General features: G+C 65.7%; 1 protein-coding gene across 2 annotated transcripts; it reads right to left on the reverse strand.

Moving 5' to 3' along the window:
• Positions 1–362: 362 nt before the first annotated feature.
• On the reverse strand, positions 363–22,220 carry MYO1A (myosin IA). 2 transcript variants are annotated; one of them, XM_073318800.1, is made up of 29 exons: positions 22,138–22,220; positions 18,585–18,736; positions 18,171–18,286; positions 16,644–16,738; positions 16,343–16,447; positions 15,864–15,910; positions 15,542–15,605; positions 14,912–15,010; positions 14,590–14,693; positions 13,617–13,764; positions 13,272–13,390; positions 12,700–12,786; positions 11,402–11,467; positions 10,893–10,997; positions 9,866–9,928; positions 8,706–8,906; positions 8,082–8,308; positions 7,321–7,521; positions 6,845–6,938; positions 6,228–6,377; positions 5,595–5,663; positions 4,964–5,050; positions 4,334–4,408; positions 3,706–3,840; positions 2,887–2,993; positions 2,578–2,710; positions 1,782–1,934; positions 1,281–1,408; positions 363–788 (listed from the first exon to the last, which is right to left on the reverse strand). In XM_073318800.1, the coding sequence occupies exons 2-29, from the start codon at positions 18,705–18,707 to the stop codon at positions 665–667; spliced, it is 3,225 nt and encodes a 1,074-aa protein (XP_073174901.1). In that variant the 5' UTR covers positions 18,708–18,736; positions 22,138–22,220; the 3' UTR covers positions 363–664. The 2 variants fall into 2 exon arrangements, with proteins under 2 accessions (XP_073174901.1, XP_073174902.1); XM_073318801.1 differs by lacking the exon at positions 4,964–5,050.
• Positions 22,221–22,656: the final 436 nt, after the last annotated feature.

Below are 22,656 nucleotides of genomic sequence, written 5' to 3' on the forward strand. Positions count from 1 at the left end.
CCTCTGCTTGCCCAGGGTACCCGAAGCAGCCGCAAAACTGTCACTATTCTCGGAGCTGGTCCGGCCCCACCGCTGGCCTCTCTGCTCCTCAGCCAAGGCCGGTGGCATCTGTGCCCCGTCTCCCTGGCGTCTGATTAATGGCACCTGACTCAGGATGCCAGGGTTCAATCCCCCGCTTCGCCACGAGCTTCCCAAGTGACCTAGCCTAGGGCAAGTCCCATGGGCTGCAAAATGGGGATATTTCCAGGAGCCCCTAGGGCCAGGCTGGCTCTCCCTGGGGGTCTGAGCAGCGCCTGGCACAGCGGGGCCTGGTGCGACCACAACACACATAACGGTGGCAGAACCCAGCCGACTTGCTCCGATATTTAATGCTATTTGCGCCGATCCCCACCAGAGAGCAGGGAGCCGGCCTGGAGTGAAGGTGATTCCCCCGCAGCCCCACTCCGCGGCCTGGACAGGGAAGGGCTCTCAGCAGCCGGGTATGACCCTGGCCTCGGGCTGCCTGGGTTTGCCGAGAGACTGGCAGAGATCAGAGCGGAAAGAGAAAGGTCCGTGCCCCCAGCTGGGCGGGATCTCGCCCTGTCATGGGTCCTCGACCATCAGGTTCTCATCTGCTGGCATCACGGCTTCCCAGCCGTCCCTGCCCCGTAGGCACCCTGGCGCTTCAGTGGACCAGGACCTCCATCTTGTGGCTGCCTTTCTTTTTGCAGACGGGCGCTGTGTGGTTCTTCTCAGCCGTCTCCACGATCCGGATGGCGATGCTGCCCTTGCTGAACTGCGTGGAGAACCTGCACGGACCCCCGGGCGCTCTGAGATCAGCGGCAGGATCCTGCCCCGGTCCCTGGCGCGGTCCCACCCCGCCCTTCCCCCCAAGGACGCCCAACATGCCACCCCCTGCTGGGGAAAAAGCCGGAGCTGCAAGCCGTGCCAGGCTGCCACAGCTGCGGCTCAGAGCCCGGCCTGCCCAGGCCATCGCAGATCTGGGCTGAGACCCTGGCCGTGACCCTCTTGGGCTGACAGCAGGATTTGAATCCACACCCAGATCGTGCTAGAAGCACGAACCTCCAAACCACTGGAGCTAGAGGATTGGGTCCCTCAGCCAGCAGCGGTAATAGACTCTTATCCCCTTCCAGGCAAGCCACCAGAGGGCGACAGAGACCGTCACGCGCCTAGGGTAGGTGACAGTCATGCCCATCGGCCCAGTCAGAAGCCTCCTTTTCCCCTGCCCCACCCCGCTCAGGCTCCACCCCGCCACTGTTCTGGCCAATCCCTGCCCTTACTCATCAGCCACTCGGAGGTTGAGCGTCTTGGCGGTGGTCTCCAGCAGCGTCTGGTGGAGCTTGGTGACGAGCTCGATCAGGTGGTCGCTGACGAGGAGGAAGTCCCCCTTGGTTCCCACTGTGGAGGTCTAAGGGGGGGGAGCAAACAGAGGGACGCCCCCCCCATTTTAGCTCGCTGGTACGGGGAGGCAGGGGTCTCCGGCCACCTCCCACCCGAGCCGCAATGCCTTCTGGGAATGCATCACAGAGTTTTCCAGCACTGCTCCACACAACCTTGGGAGCACCCAGGGGGACTGGTGGGAAGGGGGGGGTCATGCACAGCCGCCCCCCCCCCCGGAAAATCCTTTCCCAAGATCCCGTGGGGGAAGCTGGTTACACTTCCCCAGCATGCCCCAGCTGGGAGCATGTGTGGGTTTGAAAGAGTCCCGGGCAGCCGCGAGTGCTGGCCCTTTACCTACAGGGCCCCTTGTGCCCCGTCTCCCCCCGGCCCCGGGGCCGTACCTCATTGAGGTGCAAGACGAAGAAGCCGTCGGAGAAGCGGGTGACCGAGACGCTCCGGATGTCGCTCAGGCTGACCACGGTTTTGGGCTGAGCGGCCTTGGGGTCGGCCAGGATGATGTGATTCTTGGTGAGCAGGAAGAGCCGGGGAACCGTCTGCAAAGGAGCCGGCAGGAGGGTGAGGGCAGGTAGGGGCTGCCAGACACTCGGGGGGGAGGGCCGTCACGCCCCAATCTGCACCTCGGTAAACCCCAAAGGGGCCAAGACACCAAGTCCCGGGAGGCCTCAACACAGGGCGCTCGGCTCGGGTGCACTGCACGGCCCGTCGGGGCCCGATCCCAAGCAGCGTGGCCTAGAGAGGAGCGCCCAGGATGGGCACACAGGTGACCTGGGCTCTGTTCCCAGCTCTGGCCGGGGTAACCTCGGGCAAGTCACTGCCCCGCTCAGTGCCTCAGTTTCCCCCCTATAAAAGAGGGATGACTATACTGACCTCCTTTGGGGCACGCTTGGAGATCTCTGGATGAAAAGCGCTAGCTAAGAGCGAGGATTTATTATCCCCTGCCCAGAGAGGGGGACGGGGACCAGCTGGGCCTGGGGACACCGGGGCGACCCACAGAGCAGGTTGGGGGGCAGCAGAGGGCCGTGCTGGGGAGACCTCACTGCAGCCGGCCGGCGGAGGAGACAGCAGGAAGCCAGGGGCTTGGGGCAAGCTCCTAGCAGAGACCAAGGGGAGGCTGGTTCCCCCAGGGAGGCTCTGTGCATGGGCCCTTCGGCCCGGGGCGGGGAGGGGCCACCCTACCTTGCCGTTGGCCCGGTTGACTTTTCGCACAGTGTCGGCCAGAACCAGTTTGCCCTCGGCCGCGGTGTGGAGCGCCCGGTACTTGGGGTTCTTCCGGAGACCCAGGTACTCGCCCTGGAACGACTGCTGGAGGCTGGAAGAGACCAAGCGGGACCCATGAGCCGCCCGGCTGCCCCCCCTCCCCCAACCCCTCGCTTTAAATCACGAGCTGGAGTCCTGCTGCCCCACCCCGACTCTGGGATTGGGAGCCCTGCACTGGAGGACCGAACCCCCCCCCCCGGAGGACTGACCCCCCCACCCCATGCTAACCTCTTGGCGTACAGGGTCTTCTTGTCTTTGAAGAGCTCACTGGCACACAGCTTGTCCTGCAGGAGAGCTTTCCTCTGCGGAGTCAGCTGGTCCCGGTACTTCTTACCCTGCCGAGGGGAGGAGGAAGCCGGGTCAGGACCGGAACCCAGATCCCGCCTGCAGAGAGGGCAAAGGGTGGGGGGCGCCCACCAGGACCCTAGGGGAGGTGAATAACGAGCACAAGGCACGCAGGGAGACAGCTGCGGGGAATCACAGCGGGCAGCTCCCCGGCCAGGAGCAGCGAGGGGCTGACGGGCCGTTGTTATTTATGACGCACTGGGCAGGTGCACCAAGAAAACCCAGAGGGAGGCAGGGCGGAGAGTGGAACTACAGAGGTTGCTTTGCCTGCCACTAAAATGCAGCCACCTCTGGAATTGGGACATGGCAGCTGAGGGACAGGCATGCAGCCAGCTCTGGAGCGGGAGGGGGAACTTTGCTGAATGGGGACTGGTCACCCAGCACTGCAATGCAGCCATCTCTAGGATGGGACACGCTAGCTGTTGGTACCAGCTACTGCACAGGATTCACTTCCCCAGCACTGAGATGCAGCCGCCTCTGGGGTGGACATGGCAGCTGATGAACAGCTGCCTCGTGGTTAGGAGGGGAAGATCAGAAAAGTGCCTCCCGCTGAAGTGCAAGGAGGGAATTGCGGGAGGCAGGACGTAGCTCTGCTGGGGAATCAGGGGGTCAGACCCTCTCCCCACGGTGACAGCCATGGGATAAGCAGCCAGGACCGGGGTTTGGCCTCTCCTCTGACATGAGCCGTGCGTAGCCTCAGACCTTCCAGAGGCAGAATATTTTCTTCAGTTCCTCGTTGGTGTTTGCCAGGAACTTGTAGGGGGCGGCAGGCCAGCTGCGATCTGTCACGACCATGGGGGGAAGGTTGGTCTGCAGCCCCAGGAAAAACTTTTGCACCTTTGGGCGACGGAGAGCAGAAAACACAGGGGGTGAAAATGCAGAACCGTCTAGAGGGAAACCGACGAGGTCCTAGAGTGGGGCTGCTTTCAAATGGGTTAGATTCAAACCTGGGAGCTAGATCGCCCCAGAGGGCCTGTTCTAGAGGTTTGAAAATGGTTCTGGAGGCTTTGATTTTAGACAATTCGACATTTTAAAAACCCAACTGGGAAAGTCCCCGGGTCCCATTCCCGCCCCCACCCCCCGGAGCCATCCAGTCCCTGTCCTAGGGCCAGATCGGAGCTGACGCCCCCTAGAGGGGACAGACCCCATGCCCCATTTCCCGCCCCCTGGAGCCATCCAGTCCCCTGCCCTCGGGCCGGATTGGAGCCAGCGCCCCCTAGAAGGGAAAGGGTCCATGTCCCAGTCCCAATCCCTTAAGCGGTTCAGCGCCCCCTTTGAAGATTTGCAGCCCGTTGTCCATTCCCTCAGCCCTGGGCAGGCCCCGACTCACCAGTCTCCTGTAGATGAAATTGGCCAGGGTGGTGGACGCCCCAGAGCGGAAATATTTCTTGTATTCCTTCCGCGTCTGCAAAGGGAGGCACCCCCGTGAGCAGCCCCATGGTGGGCCGGGGCGTGAGACAGCTGGGCGACGGAGGGAACCCACCTCTCTCCTGGCTAACCCCACTTGCTTTTCTCCTGGACTAGCCCGCTGGGCAACCATCCCACCGCGCTCCCTCCCTGGCTGCCCCAGACCCCGGGCTGGGCCGGCCATCGCCGGAGAGCCCCGTTCCCAGCCGTGACCGGGCTCTGGAGCAGGGCAGGGAGCAGAGAAGACGAGCTGCCCCCAACCCGACAGAGGGCCAGGGCGGAAAGACAGGACAGTCCGGGGACAGCGCGAGAGAGGCAGGTGCAGGAGAACCAGCCGGCAGGGAAAGTTGTGGGCGTTCGGCCTGGGATCAAGTCACGGGTCAAGCACGCGTTAGACTGGGCACTGGGTGCCCAACGGCTCCCCGGCCGCCGGCAGCGCCCCCGAGCGGGCAGCTGGGGCACGACAGCGGGGTGGACGTGGGCAAAGGCTGACCGGAAGCCATGGCACAGAGGCCCCACGGGGGCGCCGGGCCGGCACCTGGGCTGCGGTTACCTTGTACCCTTTCCAGTAGGCGGAAATGGTGGCCGAGGCCTGGCTGCAGCGTTTCTGGTGCTTCAGCTCCCGCAGGAGCCTGCGAGACTGCGGAGAGGAAAGGGCGAGAGATCAGAGCCCCGCCGGAGCCCTGAGGAGGAGGAGGAGGAGGAGGAAGGACAGACGGACACGGAGAGACAGACCGAGAGACTCCGATGCACCAGAGCCCGGCCCCGGGAGGAGCGACTCGGGCGGGGCACAGGCCAGGGTCCTGTAGGGGGCGATGTGCTCCAGCAAGGCGGTGCCCCCCAGAATCACAGCTCCCCTGGGGTCCAGCCGGCCTCTTACCGGGACTCTGGGACCAATCTGCCGCCCCCCTCCCTCAGGCCCGCACCCCCCACCCCAGGCTCCCCAGCAGCACCGAGCACCCCGTCCCACTCGGCCCGCCTAGCCGTCCTGCAAAGATCCCCGGCGAAGGTTTCCACCACGCTGGGCCAAATATCGGTGCCTCCCTCACGCCGGCCAGATGCCCGCTGCCCGCTGGGCTCATCCCGACGGCTCATCCCCCATGTGCGTCTGCAGGCCCCGCGTGGGCTGCCGGCCCGGAGAGACACTGGTTGGGGGGGCTCTCCAAGAGGCACTGCCCTCTCACCTTCCATCCCCGGACGTAGGCCTGGATCAGCAGCGCCGAACTCTTCATCTGCCCGTACCGCTTCTTTTGCTGCAAAGGGGAAAGTCCGGGTGTGCAACGGGCGACGGCAGGTGGGGCAGGGAACTAGGCTGAGATGCCAGCGAGGGCCGGGCACGACTTCTCGCAGCCGGGCACTGGGGGCCCTGAAGACCTTTCCCCCGGGTCCCGTCCTGGTGGGTTTGCACACACCCCGGTGCCGGCCCAGAGCAGCCCTGCGTCCGAACGGAGGATTTAAGGGGCAGGACGGTCTTGCAGCTAAGGTGGGGATCCCGGACACCTGGGTCCTCTTCTTGGCTCAGCGCAGACATTGGGCAAGGGGACGATCCTCCGTCCCTTGTCTGTGTAGGCCGAGCGCTGTGGGGCAGGGCCTGGCCCGCGACCCTCCCTCCGTACAGCAATGGGGCCCCGATCCCGGCCAGGTAACACACCTAAGAAATGCCCCGCGGTTTCACTCGGGAAGTGGGGTTAGCCTGAGCGAAGTCCCGCCCGGGTCAGGGAGGGGCCCCGATCCAGAGCGGGTGGGAGAGCAGCCAAAGTAAGGCCCCCCCCGGGGCTGAGGAGAAGTGGGAGGGGACGGGGGGGGGACGGGGTTACCGCTTGTCCCCGGAACCAGGCCGAGATGACGATCTGGCTCTTGCGCATCTGTTGGTAGTGAGTACGGCACTTCCAGCCGCGGTAGGTGGCCTGGATCAGCGAGGCCAGTTGAGCCACGCGCAGCCGGCGCCTGTCCTCCAGGTCGAACAGCTGGGGGGGGACAGCAGGAGGGTCAAAGCCAGGCTGGGGAGCCAGGACGCCCCCCCCCCCCAAAGCACGTTAACCCTTCAGGAGCTGCCTGCGGCGGGAGGCCGCGCACGGACACCCCAGCGACGAAAGGGGTCGGCAGGGACCTTTCCCTGGCGTCTGATCTCAGCGGGGCTGGAACTCAGGGTCCGCCCCCGCCCCACCTCCAGCCCTAGACGCCCCACAGCTCAGCCCCCAGGCCAGTCGCCCCTGGCAGCCCAGGACCGCCGCCCTCTCTCTCAGGACGCCAGCTGGAAGGGCCAGGGATGCCCCACAGCTTCCCGGGCAAGGGGGCAGGACTCGGCATTGGCAGCTGGACCCGCGCCCCCACTGCCCCCCCCCCACAGCGGGGGTGTTCCCAAGCAAACCTCCCCCCTCCGTCTCAGATTAGCCCATTCTCCTCCCCCCACCCCAGCCCGGCAGGGACTCACGGTGCGTGGGGTGCGGATGAAGATCTTGGTGTGCCCATAGGCCAGCTCCCCCGGGGGGATGCGCAGGTCGGTCAGCAGGGCCTGGACGCCGTCCCTGCGCCAAAGACGGGGCTCAGGCTCCTGGTCCGCGCCCCCCACCCCCTGCAGAAAACTCCCAGGGGGAAGAGGTGGCCCCCAGGAAGCCACCCCACTGCAGGAGTAGGGGTGGGGCAGGCAGGGGGGGCCAGGGCCAGGGTGGTGACGAGCAAGAGGGGGGGCAGCGCCATGGGGCTCAGCCAGTTGGTGCTACAGCCTCCCCCCCCCCCGGGCACTGCCGGCACCTCTGATACCTCCAGCCCCCCCAACCCTCCCTGCGTGGGGCTGACATCTCCCCACCCCCCAGCGCTCCCCTTCTCAGCATCCCCCCCAGGCTGCTCCCCACCCAGCAGGGTGCTCCCAGCCCCCACAATCCCCCCCGTGCTCCTCACCCCCCCTACCTGGCACCGCCCTTCCACTTGGGCCAGGTCTGCTTGCAGAGCATCTTGTAGCGCTCCAGGCATGGCTCATAGCCCTGCCGGTAGGCGTAGCCGGCCCGCCGCACCCGCACGTTCTCCAGTAGCCCCAGGTACCGGACCTGCATCTGCACCAGCCCGTCCGTGAACACGCCGGGCTCTTTGTTGTCGTTGGGTTTGATGCACCTGGGCCGGAGAGGGGATGAGGTTAGAGAGGGCTCCACTGTGTGTCAAAGCCCCTGCACTGCTCACAGCCCAGGGAGAATCTCCCCACATGCCAGTGTATGTCAAAGCCCCATCACTGCTGCGAGCCAGGGAATTTCTCCCCTCTGTCTGCTGTGTGTCAAAGCCCCCTATACTGCTCATAGCTGGGGAGTTTCTACCCTCACTCCACTTTATGTCAGAGCCCCTACACTGCTCATAGCTGGGGAGTTTCTTCCCTCGTTCTGCTGTGTGTCAGAGCCCCTACGTGGCTCATAACTGGGGAATTTCTCCCCTCACTCCACTGTGTGTCAGAGCCCCTACACTGCTCATAGCTGGGGAGTTTCTCCCCTCTCTCCGCTGTGTGTCAAAGCCCCTACACTGCTCATAGCTGGGGAGTTTCTTCCTCACTCCACTGTGTGTCAGAGCCCCTACACTGCTCACAGCCAGGGAGATTCTCCCATAGTGCCTGGGTTTGAAAGCGGCAGGCGCTGAGCTGTAGCCCTGCTCCCACCCTTTCCTGTGGGAGCCCCATCCCATGCCACCTGATGTAGTTGGGGTTCTTGGAGTAGAGGTTCTTCATGAGCGTGGCGACCGAGGCCTTGAACTGGGAGCCCGCGGTGGGGGGGCGCCGGAGGGAGGTTTTCTGGGGGTCCCCCTCAGGGAAGAGGGAGCGCAACAGCTCGTGCTGAGCTTTCCACATGGCCTGCGAGAGGTCGCGGAACAGCAGGTCGTTGTTCTTCTCCACGAACCCCGACACGTTGTAGGTCACCTGCGGGGGGATGGACCCACAGCATCACTGAAAGGGGCGCCCCTGACTCCCCAGGGCTGGGAGGTGGAAGGGACCCCAAGGTAGAGAGTCCTGGCTCCCAGCCCGCTCACGGCTTACCTGCTCTAACCCCTGGACCCCACTGCCCTCCCTGAGCCAGGGACAGAACCCAGGAGTCCTGGCTCCCAGCCCGCCCCCGCCACCCCTGCTCTAACCCCTGGACCCCACTCCCCTGACAGAGCCAGGGACAGAACCCAGGAGTCCTGGCTCCCAGTCCCCCCTGCTCTAACCCCTGGACCCCACTCCCCTCCCAGAGCTCCCTTGTCTAACCACTGGAGCCCACAAAGGCCCCCCCACGCCGGGCAGTGCATGCTGGGAGTTTGGAGGGTGCCCCCCTCACCTTGCCGGCGTAGTGGTGCACACGGAAGCAGGGCCCAGCCAGGCTGGCGTCCGTGACGTGCCGGGCGTTCTGCGTGGCTCTGCTCTCGTAGTGCTTGTGGCTGGCAAACACCTGGCTCAGCTTGGCCAGGAAGGTCTCCTCCGTCACCAGGCCGGGACGCAGGCATTCCTCGTCCAGCATGGCCAGGATCCCGACCTTGCTCTGCGCAGAGCCGGCGGGTCACGGACCTGGGGCCAGCCGGGTCCGCAGTGCCCCACACTCCCGACCCGCAGCCCCCTGCTAGCCCAGCCCAGGGCTCCCCCCACCCAGCTCCGCGGTGCCCCGCATTCCCGACCCGCAGCCCCCTGCTAGCCCAGCCCTGGGCCCCCCCCAGCTCCGCGGTGCCCCTCACTCCCGACCCGCAGCCCCCTGCTAGCCCAGCCCTGGGCCCCCCCCAGCTCCGCGGTGCCCCGCACTCCAGACCCGCAGCCCCCTGCTAGCCCAGCCCTGGGCCCCCCCCAGCTCCGCGGTGCCCCTCACTCCCGACCCGCAGCCCCCTGCTAGCCCAGCCCTGGGCTCCCCCCACCCAGCTCCGCGGTACCCCGCACTCCCAACCCGCAGCCCCCTGCTAGCCCAGCCCTGGGCCCCCCCCAGCTCCGCGGTGCCCCGCACTCCCGACCCGCAGCCCCCTGCTAGCCCAGCCCTGGGCCCCCCCCCAGCTCCGCGGTGCCCCGCATTCCCGACCCGCAGCCCCCTGCGCTCCCAGCCCTGGGCTCCCCCACCCCCCCCAGCTCTGCTGGTGCCCCTCGCTCCCGACCCACAGCCCCTGCTAGCCCAGCCCTGGCCTCCCCCAACCCCCAGCTCTGCCGGTGCCCGTTGCTCCCGACCCGCAGCCCCCTGCTATTACTATCCAGTACAGAAAAGGTCAATTGTGCCAAACCAGCCCCTGGTCCAGGTCGCCCACGTGTGCGGGGGCAGGTGCCGGCGATACAGGGAAAAGGCTGAGGGGGCGAACCGCCCCCTTGGCAGGGACTGGGCCTGGCCCCTGCTTAGGGCCAGTAAGTGGTGCCCATGTTTTCTCCTGGCTCCTCTGGCCAGGGGTGGGGAGCCCCCGCCCGCAGGCCCCCTCCCGCCAAGAGCTGGTCCCATCCCCACCGGCCGGTGCTCAACCAGCAACTCACGTCCTCAATCAAGCTGCAGATGATGCTGTTGTCAAAAAAGTCCACCGGTGTCCACTGGATGCCCTGGGGAGGAGAGCGGCCGTCGGACCCTGACCCGGCTGGCAGCGGCACCAGCTGGGAAGACCAGCAAAGGCCTGTCCAGCTGACGGGGGACGGCCCGGGGCGCCCACGGGATTTCACTGGCTAAACCCCCCACTTCCAGTCCAGGCTGCAAAGCCCAGCTGGATTTGGGTGTGGGGGCTGGGGTGCACCGGCGGGAGCCTGGGAGCCTCACACCAGAGGCCGGGGGGTGGGGGAGCTGGAGTCCGAGCTCCCGGCCCAGTCTGGAGAAAGTCGAGGGGCCGAGCCAAGAGAGGCCCGCGCGGGATTTTTAAACCCCCAGCAGGCGGAGTTGACGCCAGGAGCAGGAAGCAGGACAGGGCCGGTTCGCAGGGATGCCACGGGGTGGCCCTGGGCCAGGAACTGAACCCAACAAAGCAGCCACGGCTGCATCTGTCTGACCCATTGCTCCGGCCCCGTGACCGTGCCGGGCCCCGCGGTCACCACGCACCGCCTGCCTCTGCCCATCACCCCACCGGCCGCAGTTCTCACTCGGGGCTTCCAGCCCCGCTCCCGGCTTCAGGCTCCGGCGGGATCTGGGGACCAGGACGTCCGGAGCCCCGGGGCTTTGCACGTGTTTATTCCCAACCTTCCTGTTAGGGTGCAGCCAAATCCGGCCGCGGGGGCTGGGGGCCAGGCTGCCGGCAGCTGCTGGGTGGGGTGGCTGGAGCAGCTTGTGGACACCCGGGGCGCAGAGGCGGGGGGGGGGGGGGAGATACGTCATTTCCAACCCCCCCCCTCTCCTGACAGCTGAGGCTGTTTACTGCCCTGGCTAAAGGCCTGTAACTTCAGTGCCAACAGTCGCCCGTCGGCCGCGTGCCGTTCGCTGGGGGGCCATCGGAGCGCTGCGCTGGGCGAGGGGGGTCGTATCGGCAGGGGAACTACAGGCAATGGGGCCCACCCGGCGGCTTCCCAGGGCCCCCGATACCTCCCGCACGTATTCCTCCTGCTCCTCCTTCAGTGTCAATAGGATGAAGGCCTGCTGCAGCTTCTCGTTGCAGTAGTTGATGACGAACTGTTCGAAGCTGTTTTTCTGGGCGAGAAGGAGAAGGCAGAAGGGCCCGTGGGACGAGGGTTCGGGGCCACGTTCCCTGTTCCCCCCCGGAGCTGCTGCTCTAGGCAGGAGGGTGCCGCACCCAGGAAGCCGGGAGTATGGCAAGTTTACCACCCCGCCCCCAGCTCTGCAGGGCCCCTCAATCCCAATCTGCAGCCCCCCGCTAGCCCAGCCCTGGGCTTTCCCCCCAGCTCTGCGGTGCCCCTGACTCCCGACCTGCAGCCCCCCTTAGCCCACTGCTAGCCCAGCCCTGGGCTTTCCCCCCAGCTCTGCGGTGCCCCTCGCTCTCGACCCGCAGCCCCTGCTATCCCCACCCTAGGCTCCCCAGTTGCCCGCTGCCCTGCACAGGGGAAGCCGAGCGGCCTGCCATACCCAGCACTAACCTGGAAAATCTCGAAGCCGTAAATGTCCAGAACTCCCATCACCTTCCTCCGCTCGCTCGAGTCCACCTGGGCAAACAGGGGGGCTCGTTACCCATGGACTCGCCACGTCCCGAGGGCCCAGCCTGGGCTCCAGGGACGGGGCAGGGATCGTGGGGGGGGGGGCGGGGGGCGCCGTTGGATGGTTCAGCACAAGAGCTCCAGCAAAGCCCCGGGAGGGGGGCAGGACTCAGGGTGAGGGCAAGGTGTGGGGGAGAAGCCAGCAGATGGGAGGACAGGGAGGTGGAAGGGGGGGGGCCCTGGGAGACAGCGGGGATGAGAGCAGGGGATTCAATAGCCTCTGTCCAGCGGTGAAGGGAGCCCCCCAGCCCCCCGCTGGCCAGGCTACACACAGCAGCTCCCGCACCTTGGCCGGGGGGCTCCCGCTCCGAGGGTGTGACAAAGTGAGAATGTTCTTAATGTTTTCTCTGAATACTGTGTGGGTGCCTCAGTTTCCCCTATGCATTTCTTAAGTATCTAGGTGGGGCGGATGTGACGAAGTGGGACTGTTCTTAATGTTTCCTCTGAATAGTGTGGGGGTGCTTCAGTTTCCCCTAGGCAGTTCTTAAGTATCTAGGTGGTGGGATAAGGGTGTATGATCATTGCAGAGCCCTAGAGGGCAGGTGTGTGCAGGGGTCTGGACACAGAGAACGGCCGACACCCTGTTTCCTGCCAACTGATGGCCTGGGCCCTTCCCCCCTGCAAGGTGAGAGCTGAAGGGTTGGAGAACAAAGGAATCCGGTGACCTCCTGGCCCGGGAAAGGAACAAAGCCCAGAGGAGGGGGGGCTGGAGAGAGTTTCAGTTTGGGGCTGGCTGGAGACATGGAGTGAAGGGCAGACGTGGTTGTCTGGCTCACTGCCCCCCAAAATGGACCCAGCTGAGGGGGTCCCGTTCTCTGCACCTGCAAGCTCTGTGTTAGACCATGTTCCTGTCATCTAATAAACTTTGTTTTTTTACTGGCTGGCTAAAGGTCCCGTCTGACTGCGGAGTTGGGGGGCAGGACGCTCTGGCTGCCCCAGGACCCCGCCTGGGCGGACTGGCTGTGGGAAGCGCAGGGAGAGGCAGAGGAGGCTGAAGGCTCCGAGATCAGACCCAGGAAGGAGGAAGCTGTGTGAGCTTCTTGCCCTGGAGATAGGACGCTTCCTCTGGGGAAAGGAGGCTCCCCCAGAGTCCTGCCTGGCTTCGTAGGGAGCATCGCCCGGGAACTCCATGACAGAGGGGTTCGAGCCCCACCTGGGGCTGGCGTCTCCAGCGCACCCACCTTGATGCTCTCATTGATGCGGGTCACCAGCCAGTTGAAGAGCCGGTTGTAGATGTTCTTCGCCAGGGCATCCCGCCCATAGCAGCCCTAGGAGCAGAGGCAAAGGGGCTGGAGGCTGGCGGCTACGCAGGGCGGCTCAGAGGGACCCTGGGGCTGGGCCCACGTGGGCCAGCCCCGCTCAGGGGGGGAAGAACCTGCTCCTGAGCTGGTGATTTCAGCCCCAAGCCAGGGAGCTGAGCAAGGGAGGCTCAGACAAGAAACTTCACGTCTCGGCACCGGCCCCATCCAGGCCCTGCTGGACACCAGGGAGCTCCTGCGGCCGTGGGACTGAGCCAGAAAAGCCCCGAGCCTGGGACAGCCCTGGCAAGAGGAGGCCGGTCGCTGGGGGGGGAACGGGGGGGCGCGAACGTGGCTCAGCCCCACCGCTAATGGGGTGCGACGCCTGTTGAGACCTGCGGGGCGCTGGGAGGAGATGCAGGGGTTCAGGGGGCTGATGGAGATGTCTGCACACACCGAGCGCGGCAAAGGGAAGGGGTCTGGCTCTGGGCCTCCAGCCCCGTCCCCTCGCTCACCTGGGCCACGCTCAGAGCCGTCACCACCTTCTCCTGCTTGGCCTCCACGGTGCGGGAGCACAGGGCCTGCTCCAGGACGTGCTCCGGCAGGCGGATCAGCTCGCAGATCTCCCGCACGGCTGCATGGGGAGAGGCCTGGTTAGCTCCACGGGGAATGCCGCCGGGGGGGGGGGGCGGCTGGGGGGCAGGAGGCGAGACCGTCATGGGATCAGGGAGGGGGTGGGTGAAACCCAGGGGAGGGGGCCTCGGGAGGGGTGACTGGGGAGCCAATTCTGGGCTAACGGTGCCAACCAGGTGCCTGGGCCGAGGGCAGGGGTCCTGTCCCACCGCGGGCCCCCGCCTGACCTCGTGTGTCCTGGATGCTGGAGGACTCCATCCCGCTGGCCTGGAACTGGCTGTCCAGCTGCACGTTCCCCAGCTTGAGCACCACGGCCGTCACCTCCAGCAGCGCCCGCACCTCGGCTGGCGAGAAGCCGATGACCTTCATGGCTTCCTGCCAGGGAGACAGAGGAGTGCAGAGTTTGGGGGTCTGAGTGTGGGGTGCAGGTTTGGGGGTGCAGAGTTTGGGGTGCAGGTTTGGGGACCTGAGTTTGGGGGCGGTGACGAAGTGGGAATGTTCTTAATGTTTTGTCTGAATACTGTGTGTGTGCCTCAGTTTCCCCTCTGTGTTACTCAAGTATCTAGGCGGTGTAGGATAAGGGCGTGTCCTCACAGTGACCCCTAAGGGGCAGGTGTGACGGCCAACGGGCTGCAGAGAATGGCCGACACTCTGCAGCCTGGCAAGGGTGGCAAGTGGCAGCCAGGCCCCTCCTCTGCGAGGATCAGCTAGAGACCAGGTGACCTGCTGGCCCGGGAAAGAGACAAAGCCCAGAGTGGGGGGGCGGGGGGAAGGGGGGGAACACTGCGGCTGGGCAGCTGGAAGGGGTCCTCCTCCGGGGTTGGGACTCGGGGGAGAGTCCCTGGTGGGTGCTAACCAGCTCCGTCCTACGCTGGGTCCCCGGCGACTAGCAACCCGTCGGTCGCCCACTGGCTGGGAGTCACTGCCGGCTGCGGGTGGGGGGCAGGGCCCTTTGGGGGGGTGTCAGGCTCCCCCGGGGGGGGACTTGCTGCAGGGAGCACACGGGGTGACCGAGCTGGTTCCTTGCCCGGGGGGAGACCCCGCCCCAGAGTCCTGAGCAGCTTCATCTGGAGCAGGTGCCGAGCACCGGGCCTGGGGCCCCGTGACAGGGGTGCAGTGTAGGGATTTGGGGGGCAAGTTCAGGGGGTCCCATTTTACCCGGACAGACTGATTCACCCGCCTCCCGCCCCGAGGCTGGACCTGAATGGCTCGGAAGTTGGCCGCGTCGTCCACGCCCGGCAGGCTGCGGTCCTCCTGGCCCAGGTATCCATAGCGCCTGCAGTCCCGCTCCAGCTTCAGCTCCCCTGCGAGAGGGGACAGGCTGCGGCTCAGCCAGGAGCAGCCTCCCGCCCGGGTCCCCCGCCACTGGCACTCGCCTGGGTCCCCCCGGGGCCCTGCCCGGGTTGCGGCGATGGGCCCCAAACCCTGCCTCCGGCCCCCAGCCCAGTGGGGGCACTGCCCAAACCCCATCCCCCGACACAGCCCCAAAACCCCGTCCCCCAGCCCAGGGGCCCAGCCTTACTCAGGAGCTGGTCAGATCCCCCGGCCAGGAGCTGGTAGAAGATGTGGAAATTCCTCTCCCCTTTGACGTGTCTCACGACGCGGGATTTCTCCAGCAGGTCTGCAGCAGGGAGAGCGGAGGGGAGACACGGGGGAGCCCCGGCTCAGCGTTAGGGTCACCCACAACGCCGCCAAGGGGATCAGTCCCCAGGAGGCTGCTGGGGTGGGGGGGGAGAATCGGTGCCCCGGGGGTCACTGCGGGGGGGGGGCGCAGACTCTGGGCCCCAGTTGGTGCTGGAGGGGGCGGGGAGCCGGGTGCTCGGGGAGGGGTACTGGGCGGGGGTCCAGCCCCTATTGTTCCATTGTGCCGCGCTGGGAACGGATCTGTGGCCCTGCTCCCCGCAGGAAGCCGAAGTTCCGGCTAAGGGGTGGAAGCAGCTGGGACCCCCCCCCCCCCCGCCCCAGAGGCCCCACGGTCCCGCTCCGGCCTTAACCCAGTGCCTGCCGGGTCCCGGCGTGCTGCACTCCCCTGGCACAGGTTGGAGGGCACGCTGCCCGCACACTCCTCTCCAGCCGGGCCTGCACGGAGCTGCTGGCCCCGGTCCTGGCCCGGCCCCTGCCCAAGGGCCCGCGGGGGGCTCGGGGCACTTACAGTTGCTGATGACACCGCCCAGGGGCTCGCCCTTGAAGTCAAACTCCACGTCCATGTACTTGCCCTGGGAGAGGCAGAGATGGACGAGTCAGGGGGCAGGACAGGACGGGGGGTCGCGAGGGTGGGGGAGGGGAATGTTGGGGGGATGGGAGTCGCAGGGCAGGGTGGCATTGGGGGGACATGAGTCACGAAGGTAGGGGAGGGGGAAACTGGGGGGACAGGAGTCGTGGGGAGGGGGACAGGAGTCGGGAGGGTGGGGGAGGGAGACTCTGGGGGGACAGGAGTCGAGGGGGAGTGGGGGGCTGGAGGCAGAACCACTCACGAATCTGGAGGAGTTGTCATTGCGGATGGTCTTGGCGTTACCGAAGGCTGCAATGAGAACGGGGGGGTGGGGCGGGATCATTATTTGTACCTTTCGTGGGATTCCCCCCACCCCTCACCTGCGGTAGGGCAGCCCCTCTAGGGTGGAGCAGGTGTGGGGGACGTGCCACGGGCAGAGCGCGGGGGGCTCCCCATTGTGGGGCACAGCCAGGGTTCGAGGCTGGTATGGAGGGAGGGTCAGACGAATTTGGGGCAGAGCCAGCTCGGGTCAGGCTCCCGGCGGGGAGAACACCTGGGAGCCCCGTGGCCTCTGACACCCCCCGGGCCGGGGACCGGGACACGAATCGGCCAGGCCCCGGCAGGGGGAACACCTGGGAGCCCCATGGCCTCTGACACCCCCCGGGCCGGGGGCCGGGGCATGAACCGGCCAGGCCTCGGCGGGGGAACTAGGGGCTCTTCTCAGGGCCAGGGGGCACCCACCTTCCAGCACCGGGTTGGACTGCAGCAGCTGCTCCTTCACCTGGTTCACCTCCTCACCCTTGCCACACACGGCGGCCACGTAGGACATCACCTGCTTGCTGGCCTCTGCGGGGACAAGCAACAGCCCGGCCATTGGGTCCCGTCAGGCTCCTGGCTGCACAGAACGGGGGGTGACTCCGTCACGGACCCCCGCATGACTTCCCCCATGGGAATGACTCGGCTGACGACCCCGAGGGGTTCGCCCGCCATCCCTAGCCCCCACAACCCCAGGCTCGGCTGGGGGCGGGCGTCCCCGCCTCACCTGTCTTGCCCGCGCCACTCTCGCCCGTGATCAGGATGCACTGGTCCTTGTCGCGGTCCCGCAGGGAGTGATAGGCATCGTCAGCGATCGCGTAGCTATAAGGATGGGGTGGGGGGTGGGGTAAAGGGAGAGGGGTTAGAAGGGGACAGATCCCGCCCCCCCGGCCAGGGCTCCCCACTCCCCAGCCCAGAAGCCTGGCTGGAGGCCCGGCCTTGGGGGTCTCGGCTGGGCTAGCAGGGGGCTGTGGGTCAGGAATGAGGGGCACCATATCACACAATGCTTGTTCCTACCCCCTGCCCCCCAAGCAAACACTCCTGCGAGCTGCGCTGAAGCGGAGTCAGGGACCCTGCGCACCCCCAGGTTTGACTCAATTATACATAAGCCCTTTATGGACTCGTCGTCCACCCTGGGACAGGACGGGCCGGGAACCCGCCCTTGCTGCCAGCTCCGGGAACCGGCTTAAGACTCTGATTCGCGCCACACCAGCCACCACGGCTTGTAGGGTTTTGAGTCACTGCCAACCTGGGGCCAGATCTGAGCCGGTGCTCCCTAGAGGGGACAGACCCCGTGCCCCATTCCCCCCCTTCCTGAGCCAGCCAGTCCCCGCACTAGGGCTAGATCAGAGCTGGTGCCCCCTGTGACGAAGTGGGACTGTTCTTAATGTTTCCTCTGAATACTGTAGGGGTGCCTCAGTTTCCCCTCAGCATTTCTTAAGTCTCTAGATGGTGGGATAAGGGGGTGTGATTTTTGCAGAGCAAAGGGCCAGGGTCCATAAATGGCGACACTCTGTCTCCTGGCAACTGATGGCCTGGGCCCTTCCCCCCTGCAAGGTGAGAGCTGAAGGGTTGGAGAACAAAAGAATCCGGTGACCTCCTGGCCCGGGAAAGGGACAAAGCCCAGAGGAGGAGGGGCTGGAGGGAGTTTCAGTTTGGGGCTGGCTGGGACATGGAGTGAAGGGCAGACGGGGTTGTCTGGCTCACTGCCCCCCAAGACGGACCTGACTGAGGGGTCCTGGTCTCTGCACCTACAAGCTCTGTGTTAGACCATGTTCCTGTCGTCTAATAAACCTTCTGGTTTCCTGGCTGGCTGAGAGTCCCGTCTGACTGCGGAGTTGGGGGGCAGGACCCTCTGGCTCCCCCAGGACCCCGCCTGGGCAGACTCGCTGTGGGAAGCGCACGGAGGGGCAGAGGAGGCTGAATGCTCTGGGGTCAGACCCAGGAAGGTGGAGCCAGGGGAGCTGTGTGTCCTGCAGACAGGCTGCTCCCAGGGAGGAGACTTCCCCAGAGTCCTGCCTGGCTTCGTAGGGAGCCGTCCCAGAGCATCGCCCGGGGACTCCATGACACCCCGTAGAGGGGAAAGGCCCCATGCCCCCTTCCCTGCCCCCTGAGCCAGCCAGTCCCCGCACTGGGGCTAGATCAGAGCTGCCGCCCCGTAGAGGGGAATGACCCCGAGCCCCATTCCCTGACTCCCCAGTTCGCCCCCCTCGCTTAGCGATGGCCCCCGCCAGCCTCCGCCCAGCCCACTCACATGTGCGGCTTGACGGCGAAGAAGTTGCAGTTGCGGTATTCCTCCACCGTCTGCGGGGAGTAGATGGGCAGGGGCTGGTATGGGTTCACGGAGATCACCACGTTCCCGATGTACGTCTGGGGAGGGAACGCAGAGGCCGTGAGCGTGCGGGGGAGAGCGCGAAGCGTGCGGGGCCTGGGCTGAGCACACCAGGGAGGAAAAGAAGGGAAGATCCGGGATGCAGGAGCATGCCGGGGAGCGAGCCGGGTGCCCGGCAGTCTGCCATACGGGACCGGACCCAGGCCAGGCGTGCACCAATCCTTCCCCATGGGGCAGTATCCCAAGAGCTCCGTCTCCAGGCACCTGGGGCGGGGAGGAGCCCCCGATCGGCCCCATTGCTCCCCCCCCCCCCCCCGCGCAGCCTCCGACACCTACGTAAATCTCCTGGTGCCCAAACCGCTCCTTGAGGTTCTGCAGCAGCGACTCCTCCGACAGGGGGTCCAGCAGCACCAGGTCCCCCACCCCGGTGGTGTCCAGCAGGGGCAGATTGGCTTCCATGGCCCCAGCGGGCAGTGGGGAGGCAGCCACTGGAGGGGAAGATGGGCGGAGGGGAGAGCAGTGAGCGGAGGGGTCCCTGCTGCCCAGGGACTTAGCCCTGCAAACGGGGTGCAGTGCGCCCCACGGATTGAGCAGGGGGACACGCCCCCCGATTTAAGGATCAGCCGCGGCTCACATCATAGCTAGTGAATGGCAGCCTCTGCCCCTGTCTCAATCCATCTAGGAGAGCCCAGGTCCCTGGGTCTAGTGGTTAGAGCAGGGGGACGGGGAGCCACGACTCCTGGGTTCTATCCTGGGCTCGGGGAAGGGAGTGGGTCTAGTGGTTAGGGCGGGGAGGCAGGACTCCTGGGTTCTAACCCGGGCTCTGGGACAGGAGTTGGGTCTAGTGGTTAGAGTAGGGGGGGCTGAGAGCCAGGACTCCTGGGTTCTATCCCTGGCTCGGGGAAGGGAGTGGGGGTCTAGTGGTTAGAGCACAGGGGGCAGAGAGGACTGGTACCTGCTGATAGTTGGGGGGGGCACAATTTAAAAGTTTGTCCCCTTCCCCCCCACATAGCTTGAGTCACACTCCCCCCAGGCACATCCCCCCTCACCCTCAGCAGCCCCTCCTTGCAGCTCTCAGCTGTTTGCTGCTGCCCAGGGAGGGGGCCCAGCTGGCAAACCCCGGCAGAAATCTGGGGTGGGGCATGTGACCCCCCCCCCGCCCCACACACACACGTTGCCTCTGACAGGGGGGCCTGGGAGCCAGGACTCCTGGGTTCTTCCCCTGGCTCTGGGAAGGGAGTCAGGCTTAGTGGGTTAGAGCACAGGGTGGGGCAGGGAGGCAGGACTCCTGGGTTCTATCCCTGGCTCTGGGAAGGGATGGGGGCCTGGTGGGTTAGAATAGGGTACGGAGGCCTGGGAGCCAGACAGCCTAGATCCTATTCCCACTCTGCAGCTGAGAGGAGAAGGGAGTCTTGTGTTTGCGTAGCTGGCTCATTTATGCCGGCTGGGCTTGGCCAGGCAGCCAGGTGCCCCTTCGCCAGCAGCAGGGCTGCCCCGTCCCGTCGGCAGCAGGTCCTGAACGATGGGCCTCTTGCTGAGCTGCCTCCAGGGGCTCCCAAGGGAGCAGCAGTGTGAGGGTCTGGGCATCACTAGACCCCCCAATCTAGCACAGCCAGATGGAAAGGGGAGGGGGGAGGGCCCAGTGGTTAGAACAGGGATGCTGGGTGGCAGGACCCAGGGGTGTGCCTAGAACTGGGTATTTCGAGCAAGGGCCTGGGAGTCAGGACATCTGGGTTCCCTGCTTGGCATGGGGAGGTGAGTGGGTCAAGCAGGAAATTAGGATGCAGGACACCTGGGTTCTCTGTGTCATCCCCCCTGCCCCTTGGTACCCCACATTCCCCAGCTGTTGATTGTGCAGTGGACAGATGTGGAACTGGTTTGTTCTTTGAGCATGAGAAGACAAGCTGAGATCTCAGGGGCTTCCAGGGCTGGGGACCCCAGCACCAGGCCCCGAGGGAAAAGCCGCAGCAGGAGTAGGAGGAGGCCGGTGGGTGCGGGGACAAACCCCAAGGGCTCAGAAACAAGCGAGGTCCCCATGAAAGGGCGAGATCCCGTCGCAGCAGGTGGGCCCAGTGCCGGAGGGGTTAATGTCGGAGCCAGGAAAGGAGTGAGTCAAGACAGGAAGCCAGCTGGAGCAGGATGCCAGCTGGGGAGAGGAGGAACTGGCTGGGCCATCTCCTGGCTTGCACAGGCCCTGTTCTCCCCTCCCCTCCAGCGCCCCCCTGACACGCTCTGTCCCCGGCTCTGCTCCCTGCCCCCACCCTATCCCTCCAAAGCAGCCCCCAGAGCCGCCTGCCAGGAGCCGCATGCCCTGGGGATCTGTCGGCACAGCCATATGGCTGTAAGGGGAGGGGCAGGTTGAGGGTGCCCCACAGCTGCCAGCACCCCCGCCTTAGGGCCAGGGGGACAGTCAGTCCCACGTGAACAGAACCCAGGGGTCCTGATTCTTCCACACACACCCCCCCCGGGTACGGCCTTGGCATAGCCATTGAGCGAGGGGAGACTCCTCTCTTAGAAGGGAAGCCCCAGCCCCCCTCGGCCAGCGCTGGCTGGTCCCAGCTCATGGGGGACGATCTAAGGCTTCACCGCCCGCCGGCCGAGCTGCACTCCCCAGCCCTGCTAGCCCTTCTCTGGGCCCAGCACTGTGCCCGCTCGGGGCCTGGGCTGCAGGGTGTCCCAGCCCCACCGCTTGGAGGGGGAGGTTACAGGGTGCTCTGCTCCCAGCCGGGCACCCCAGCTCTCAGCAGCTCCCGCTGCCAGCCACACGGGGTCGGCCCTGAACCCCGCTGGCCCAGCCGCGCCCCCTGCGGTGAAGTGGCAAAGAGGGGAGAGGCAACCGAGCGGCCCCCGGTTTCTGCCTCCACAACCCCTGGCAACCCCCAGAGCCTCCTGCTTGTCCCGTGGAAGTTAGAAGCGTAAAACGGTTTTGAGGATGGGGGCCCACGGCCAGTCAGGCGAGCCAGCTTCCACCCCAGCGGGGCCGCGGAGGGATCCCTGCTTTGACCAGGGGGCAAACGCAGCCCTGGGGGCTGGGGCGGAGGTCAGGAGCGACGGCAAATATTATTAGCAGCAGGATCCTGGCGCAGCTCCGCGCCCGCGACCCTGGGCTCCACCTGACGGCCCCGGGCCTGCAGCAGCAGCTGTCTGCTCTGTCCTGCCTCACCAGCTCCTATTTTAAACCCTTCCCGTCTTTTATACAGGGGCTTGTTTTTTAAATACAAGCCAACCTTCACCTTCGATTTACAGCCTGCCCCGGACTCTGCCCCGGAGCCATAAACCGCAGGGGCTCTTATCAGGCCTGCTGGAGAAAGTTCATCTCGGCCCCCAGCGAGCGAAGAAAGCGGGTTCAAAGCCGGGGGTGGGGGGGAAGGCCGTTTCCGAGGCCTGCGTGTGTTTGGGGGGGGGGGTACAGGGGAAGGGAGGGGGCTCAGAAGCCAGACCCATCTTCCCTTTGTCTGTTTTCACGCTCAGCCAAGGGTTTTAGGAGGAAGTTCAGTCTCAATGCAAATAACCAAGGACAGCCTCCGGTTCTTCCCCGAGCAGGACCCCTCTGCCATCACAGTGGGGTCCCCCCGTTAGGGCAGAATGGGGTACAATGCCTCCGCACCACGACACCATCAGCACACCCGGCGGCAGGGCCCCCCCTCCGTTTCCCCAGGAAGCCTGGGGAGGAAAAGAAGGTTTGTCGCCGCCCTTGGAAGCTGTGGCCAGCGAGGGCAGGGGGATTTCCTGCAGCTGGGGGGAGGGATGCAGAGAGGACGCCCTCCCGGAAGCCACCCTATGGCTGGGGCTTTGCCACCCGCCAGGGGCCAGCGAGCCGCCAGGCAGGCTGGCAGAGGGTGGGGAAGGGACGGAGGTGTTGGGCAAAGCCAGCCGGAGCTGTACTCACCTCCCTGCTGACACCGCGTGGCTGGCACCTCGGCAAGTCGGGCCGGTTCTGCGGGTTGCTTGGCAGAACGGAGCCAGCTGTGCCACCCAGCCCAGCCCTGGCTCAGAGGGAGCTGTCCATGGTATGTGGCGCTCTGAGGCAGGGCCACCCTGCCTCCACCCCCCTCGCCGTCCTCACCCCACCCACTTCCTCCCCCAGGCTGCGAGGCGGGGCAGCCTCCGGCACAGCTGGACTCTCCTGTTCTTTATTAGGTGCATTACGGAAGCACCTCCGCCAAGCTCGCTGCCCCAGCGCGCAAGGAGCTGTACAAATGCACAGTGAGACACAGCGCCTGCCCCAAAATGCTCGCAGCCTGACGAGACCAAGGCAGGGCGAGTCTTCCCACCTCATAGCTGGGGAAACCAAGGCAAGTTTTACAGCTGGGGAAACTGAGGCAGAGAGAATCAGTGACTTGGTCAAGGTCACCCAGGCAGAGCTAGGAATTGAAGCCAGGTCTCCCCCCAACTCCCAGCCCTGTGC

The sequence above is a fragment of the Lepidochelys kempii genome, chromosome 20 (assembly GCF_965140265.1).
Source record: "Lepidochelys kempii isolate rLepKem1 chromosome 20, rLepKem1.hap2, whole genome shotgun sequence".
Classification (NCBI taxonomy): domain Eukaryota; kingdom Metazoa; phylum Chordata; order Testudines; family Cheloniidae; genus Lepidochelys; species Lepidochelys kempii.